The following is a 7,204-nucleotide window of genomic DNA, read 5'->3' on the forward strand; positions in this document are numbered from 1 at the left end:
TTTCTATATCCGAGGTGTATTGCTCCAAATTAATTTGTAAATTACATGCACTTAGTAGCAATACATTGCAATTATACACTCAATAAAAGGGATAAAACCGTTATCAAGACCTTAAAATATGATATTTGTCATGTTAAGACGTGGATAACAATCACAGTATTCACCAGTTTAAAGAACTGCTTCTAATAAAAACGTCAAAATGTTTGCTTGCACATTTAAAACAAATCTAAAATATGACTTTAAAGATATAGAAACCAATCAGAACAAATCCTGAAACAGTCGTTATTGACCCTCTCCCAAAATCTGGTCCGTTGCAAAATTCGGTATCACACCGCGAAAGACAGACTTGGTCTGTGTCGTCCCACGCACACTTGGTGATATTGTCACGTGGTACATCCTTGGTGATTGGCAAGTACCTCTGCCACTTGGTAGGGTCAAGACCAAATGTCTTATCGTCACTACAGTCTCTCTGGTGTGCGGATTGTCCTGAAATAAAGACAAAATCATACTCGACTTAATTTACTATGACATAATTTGAATTTTAGATGTTAATTGCTTGGAGTTACTAGTTAAAGTTTAAGTAAACAGTTTGGGGATTGAGATGCAAAACATTTTAGTTTTTTTAATACTATCATGTGAGGTGCACTTTGGGGATAATAGCATTTGACAAGCGGATCGCAAATTTGTATAGAAATCTCAATACTATAGTGATAACGAGCGTTAAACAAATTTAAAAATGGGCAGTTTTCGAATTCGAACCTCAAAATAAATCGCATTAAAAGAACATCTTACCGTTTACAGTGCTGTACGTCATTATAATACAGGTGACGTTATATGGGGCCACGCATGTTTTAAACTGGATCGGACCATAGTCGGGCTTGTTTTTACGGTGGTTGATGTAGGCCTGTTCGTAGTGAGTGTAGTTCAGGCACGGGTTCTCCTTCCCAACTCCATAACAGGAATAACACTTCAAAACTGGGGCAGAAGGTAATTCAACATATTTTCAAGTATGATTTGGAACTGAATTGGAATAAACTCAAACTTGGTTTATACACGATGTAAAACTAGGCTTATAGATCCATTTAGTAAAATGTATAAGAAAATAAACCTGAGGCATTTCAGATACATTTAAATAGAATGATGCAAAACAGTAATTGGTCTATTCAGACGTTAAAATAATATTTTAGCATAAATATTATAAGATAAGTTTCGTTATCACACGGCGCTCAGATACGGCAAAACGGCTTGCAGTGCACAGGACAGCTTATAGTGGACATCGGCTTATGCATACTTTTTATTATTTAGGCAATACATATAATTGCTTATCCTCAAGAAAATGAGTAAACATTGAAAAATTCGCGCACGGAATATATTTTTGACATAGAACAGAATATTTATTAGACTTAAGCATAACAAGCTTATCGTCATATGAATGCATTATTATCATGGCATTGTAAGGTATTTCACTTTATACCAAGTCGTAAAAATTAAGAGTTAGTACGTGGAAATTTCTAGACAAGATGGGACTTTGAGATATTAAGTCGAAGAAGTTGACTTAACGTGTAAGTCGACAATAACAATTTTGATACACGCATACAATTTATTCTCAATTGATATGAATGCTTTTTCGTACAACTATGTTGTTATGTGATCACAAGAAAGAAAGAAACAAATCCGTACATGAAAACTGATTACAACCAAGATTTTTGTTACACATATGCATCAATTGACCCATTTATGTGTATATACGCCCTAGTCTAGGGCCTCGGAGCAGTACTTGGCGCTAGAAGTCGATTAACCTGAGTGCCTGATGTACATAAAGAGGATTCATGGGGGTTAAAGATGCGGGTTTTATTCGTGAAGTTTAACAATCAAATGAGCGTGATAGAGTATAAGTATCTTCCATGGCAGAGAGTGTAAGACAGGTTCATTCCGACCCGAGCGTAAGGTGTTTTGTGGAAACGAGGTTTACCAAGTTTCCGCGAAACATCCTGCGCGAGGGTTGGGATGAACTCAAAAAATAATTAATAAGCATTCTAAATATTGCCACAATACATGGTTTCTATGATGCTACTGACGACAGTCTTCAAAAGGGAGGTAATTACAATGCGATAACCATTAAAACGGAGTTCCATACGGGTACTTGTTTTCTCTTTGCCCGTGGGCAAGATTATAAGTATCTTCCATGGTCGAGAGTGTAAGATAGGTTTATACCTACAAGAGCGCATGGTGTTTTGCGGAAACGAGGTTTACCGAGTTTCTACAAAACACCCTGTGCGAGGGTTGGGATGAACCCACTCTTACACGAGCGGCTATGGAAGATGCTTTTTCTCCCACATCAGTTAAACAAAATTAAGTAAAAAGGTATTTTTTTGCTGGAACTCTTTTGTGCTTAGTGAAAATATGGATATGTGCTAATTCGTGGTTGTCATGGATATGCGTGCAGTGATTCAGATTATGTTTAAAGTCAAGTTGGTCTTTAAATAGTAATAAGGAGAGTGAAGCATTATTTTATTGAAAGGTGCGCGAAAACTGATTTATGGTGATATTTGAAGCGAGAAATAATTAATTAGCGTTCTAAATATTGCCCCAAGACAAGGTTTCCATGATGGTACAGACGACAGTCTTCAACGAGAGAGGTAATTACAATCTGGTGACCATTAAAGGGAGTTCATTACGGGCATTTTATCTTCGCCCGTGGGCAAGATAAGAATTTTTAGCATGGTTAAATTATTGGATCTACCTATCTGAGGCGGGAGAAAAGAATTTTTAGCATGGTTAGATTTTTGGATCTATTTATCTGATGTGGGAGAAATTTACCTCATTTTATGTGAAACATTTCATCACAAAAATGGCAAATAGCTCTTTAATATTAAAAATAAGTTAAGGTTTTGTCTGAAAATAACAAGTCTAAGCCAATATAAGTCATATTTGTTCTGACGAATTTGATAAAAGTCCATATCCACTACCACATCATCGGATATAAACGGACTTTCCAATCATCCTGATACTGGTGAACATTAAGGGAGATTATTTACCCTTTGGTGGCGCTGTTGTTGGGTCGGTTCGTATCGTTGGAGCTGAGCAGAAATAATATGATTATATAACTTGCATACGTTTATATTTTATAAATAGAATACGAAGAAATAATCTTTATTTTATTCTACTTAATTTCAGAACATTACATACTTTTACGAATGAGTAAATGCTTTCACTCTATTCAAAAGATTCTGTCCATTATAGAAAACTCGAACATTCATTTAGATTAATCAGAATATCACAAACATATTCAAATTTATTTTACAAGGAAATAAATAAAGGATATTCAATTAAAAACTTGTTATTTTGTTTGAAAAAATGACAAGAAAGACTAATAGTACATACTTGTTGTTTCACTCCGACATAATCCATATAAAACTGTAAAACTCAGTATGAAATAAATCATGTTTGCAGTAGAATCGAAATAAACCATTCAATTAATTCCGTGTTCAAAATTGGCTTTATGTTTATATACATACATTTAACAGTTTCGATATCAAATGATAATCACATGTTAATTGATAAACTGTGTAATGATACTGCTATCAGCAAACAATAGCCAGCACTTCTCACTGTATGACAAAGCACCTAAAAATATATACCAAACAAATAATAAGGAAGTGACATCTTCTCATTCGCTCAAGTAAGGACGAGAAAACATTAGCAAGGACTAGAGGAAGTTATTTATTTTAAATTGACTATATTATAAATTTCAATGTCATAAATATGTTATTTAAGTTGTTCGAAGTAAGATCATGCTATCTTCAGTCATGTCAAATTATTCTTTCATTATTTATGTGAAACGATTCAGAAACAAGCCCAGTAGCCAACAGTTTAAACATAAACCCAGTTTAATGGCACATAGTAAACGCCAAAGACATAGAACACAAACAATAATCAAAGCGCGAACGCGCTGAAAGACTATCTGCAGGCAAATATGTGAAAGTTGCAAATTGTATTTGAACTATGGGAATGGGTGAAGGGCACATACATAAAAGTGAAAACTGTGCCGAGGGTCAAGAGAGCTTGTGCCCAGATTGAGCGAGGAAACAAACATATCTACGAGGGTTGTCCGGAAAGTTTTGAGACTGTGTCTATATTTCAAAACATTTTTAATATAAATAAACAAACAATAAGCAGCTGTGTATATAGACTATTCACGAGTTTATTTTTGAAAAATTAAATTATATAATCTCATAATAAGGAAGAAAATGGTTGTCAAGACAACCCATCTAGCGCTTCAGGGAGCACTTTGAATTTTACTCTTTCTGAAAATTGTTCACAGTTCATATATACTACTCTTTTTTAATAATAGATGCCAAAACGTCACGTCAAGACATATGACGACAGTATGACGTCAGCTGCATCCCCCTCAATTTATTAAAGCCATCGAACTGTAGACAAGTTTGTAACGATCAATGGAAGTAGAGAGGTATATCAAAGATGTACAAAAACACTGCAACGTTGACGTCACGCACGGAGCAGCGCGCTATGATCAAAAACGGCGTTCGGAGCTGGATAGCTCCTACAAATACTTATACGTTTCTAACACGGGATAAATCAAAACCATAATGTTTAAGGGCTTTGGTATTTCAAAGGCATGGACGGTTTTAGTGACGGACATGAAAATGTGTGTGATTTAAAGCGGCAGACCGTAAGTCGTGAGTGAAAGTGGCGTAAATTCAGTGCGGGACAGGTTACAAGAAGACCGACGGAGGACAGTGAGAGAAATTGGTGACTATGTTCAGTTAAAAATGACAGTTGTTCTCGTATATCTATTTTATTGCGTCTGGTGTCATTTTGTATATGTAAACGTCAGTTGTTCACTTGTTAACCGTCGTAACACCAAATCCCCATGTGTTTCATGTTACAATGCGTGCCCCTTTCAATCGTTTCTAAAGGTTTTTCCGGTTGCTGTGATTAGATATCATACGATATGAGAGTATAATACACCATATATACCATTTCCTTTTATGAACATACACGTTTTGTTTAAGGAAAATCATTTGTTTGAACCCAACTTCAGCAATAATTATCTTCAAAATGCACAGCTTATCACTTCAGTCGACGTATCCCCCATCCCCATGTATTTGAAGTTATAACGCATGCCCCTTTTAATCGTTTCTAAAGGGTTTTCGGTGCTCTGATTAGATATTTTACGTTAGGCAAGTTTTATGAACATACACGTTTTAATTGTTTAAGGAAAATGATTTTATTGTACGGATAACTTTAGCAATAATTCCTTTCAAAATGCAGAGCTTAAAAGATGGTCGTTTTCCCGCGGTGAGGACAAACATCTGGTCAGTTAATGTATGTAGAAACTATGTTTAGAATATCGGTCGGTTAATGTATTTGAAACTTTTTAGATTGTCGGAACTTGTCTGTTCTAAGAATGAGAAAACGGTTGTGCTTTTTAAAGTTTATTGATAAATTTAATGTTATTTATGTTTTATGTAAGTATCTGTGTAGAAATAGTACTAGTGCTATTATGAATGCTTCGTACTCTTTGGATGTTTTACAGGTTTAATCTGAACTACTTTGCTTTACTAAACGCGTGCATGACTCACGGTCGTATCAGGGCATGTGTGCTTATATAAATTGACAGCCTAAAACTATGCAAAAATACACTGGAATGAAGCTTTTATGCTACTAAAATGAAAACATCTCATTAGAAATATAAAGGCCTAAAATCAAAGAATTAATAGTATCTTGTTATTGTGTAGTAGGTAAATTATAGTATTTGAAGCATTAGCAACGCGAGATACAACTATTTTGACACTCATTTTTGTTTCTTATCTCATAAAAGTAAAATAAAAAATGCACCATTACAAATAAACGTGCGTCAGGGTCACGTCAGGTTAAAATAACAAACCCTGCAGGCGATGGGACACTTGCGGTCGGTAATAATTTCTGGAACATCATGGGCTAAACTCAGGATGAATATTATTATGTTACCTTCCTATCAGAGTATTTTGATCCACATTAATCTGATAAATATAGCGATCTAAAAATAGTTATATTCTGCTAAAAATAAAACGCCGGGAAACAGAATTTCAGCGCGGAAATAGCCGAACAAGCAAAAACCCATACTCGGACTGCAATATAACCAATCTATTTTTATGGTTTCGACGTCATTCTGCTAAACATAGATCGCATTGAGACAAAAAAAGGTAAAAACGACATGAATAGAAGAAGTTTTTTGGAGGTTTGCGGTCTTAAGACTACCTGCACGCATGCGCAGATAGTATAAAAATCACAAAAAAGAAACACGGAATAACAGCACAAAACTCCACAAACAACACAATGCATATATGTATATTACATAAAAACTAGGTGTCATTCCATATTGTAAGTAAATAAGTTTGGTAATCAAGTCTTAATCATGCGACAATGTGTTATAAGTCATGTTACTTTGACGTCATTTCGTGTTCGTGACGTCAGTTGCTGTATTGCACAATATTTCGCAACCACGAAATGAAAATGTGTGTCGGATGTCATTTTGGGGGCACAGTGTGCGTATAACACGTCATAAATGCTACGTCGGAAGGCAACGTTTTGCTTTCGCGTGTGTGTTGATGTCTAGTTTCAGTTATGGTTTAAAGGGTTCCGGCGGTTAGGAAACCTGTCTCGAAAGTTTTGTTTAAAGTAACAAATGCATGGTTTTATTTCAGCTTCACCAACATGAGGGAGCTTCTGCATGTAGGCTTTATTTCTGAATTTCTACAATACAATGACACCGCCGATTGCCTGAAGTTAATGGTATTTCAAGACACGTGTTGGATCACTGTCCACCATGTTTTGTTTTTCAAAGTGAGCTAGTTTTCAGAGTGACATGGGAGTGAACGAACCCACGAAACCGCAGATGGAGGGGGTTTCGATAGTTTCAAAAACCAGTTTTGGAAACTGATTTTCATTTTATTTGAAACTGTCACAACAAATACACAGTTCGTAAAACCAATATAAAACCGAAACTAGTTTATTGCCAACTAAAACGCCCTTATAATTGCTACTTTGTCTAGACGGCAGATATCCTGTATAATTTTACAATGCCGTTAAAACAGTTTTCAGTTTATTGTATCACGAATATTGTATTGTGTATGATGACGATAATGATGTACGCTGCATCTAAAAGGACAGGGAACGGATAAACAGGATTTAGAACAAG

At 35.4% G+C, this 7,204-nt stretch overlaps 1 protein-coding gene across 1 annotated transcript; it reads right to left on the bottom strand.

The window, feature by feature from the left end:
- On the bottom strand, positions 1 to 3,667 carry LOC128246528 (uncharacterized). The gene is made up of 4 exons (XM_052964771.1): positions 3,385 to 3,667; positions 3,039 to 3,080; positions 793 to 975; positions 1 to 486 (listed from the first exon to the last, which is right to left on the bottom strand). Exons 1-4 carry the CDS (start codon positions 3,470 to 3,472, stop codon positions 227 to 229), a joined length of 573 nt encoding a protein of 190 aa, XP_052820731.1. The 5' UTR covers positions 3,473 to 3,667; the 3' UTR covers positions 1 to 226.
- Positions 3,668 to 7,204: the final 3,537 nt, after the last annotated feature.

Source organism: Mya arenaria, chromosome 9, assembly GCF_026914265.1.
Source record: "Mya arenaria isolate MELC-2E11 chromosome 9, ASM2691426v1".
Taxonomy (NCBI): Eukaryota; Metazoa; Mollusca; class Bivalvia; order Myida; family Myidae; genus Mya; species Mya arenaria.

Excerpts from the sequence above, each read along its gene's own strand:
- LOC128246528 (XM_052964771.1), bottom strand. The coding sequence starts at position 3,472 with ATGGTTTATTTCGATTCTACTGCAAACATGATTTATTTCATACTGAGT. Across the intron at positions 3,081-3,384 it reads ATGTCGGAGTGAAACAACAA|CTCCAACGATACGAACCGAC; the intron begins GTATGTACTATT and ends ATTTCTGCTCAG. Across the intron at positions 976-3,038 it reads AACAACAGCGCCACCAAAGG|TTTTGAAGTGTTATTCCTGT; the intron begins GTAAATAATCTC and ends CTTCTGCCCCAG.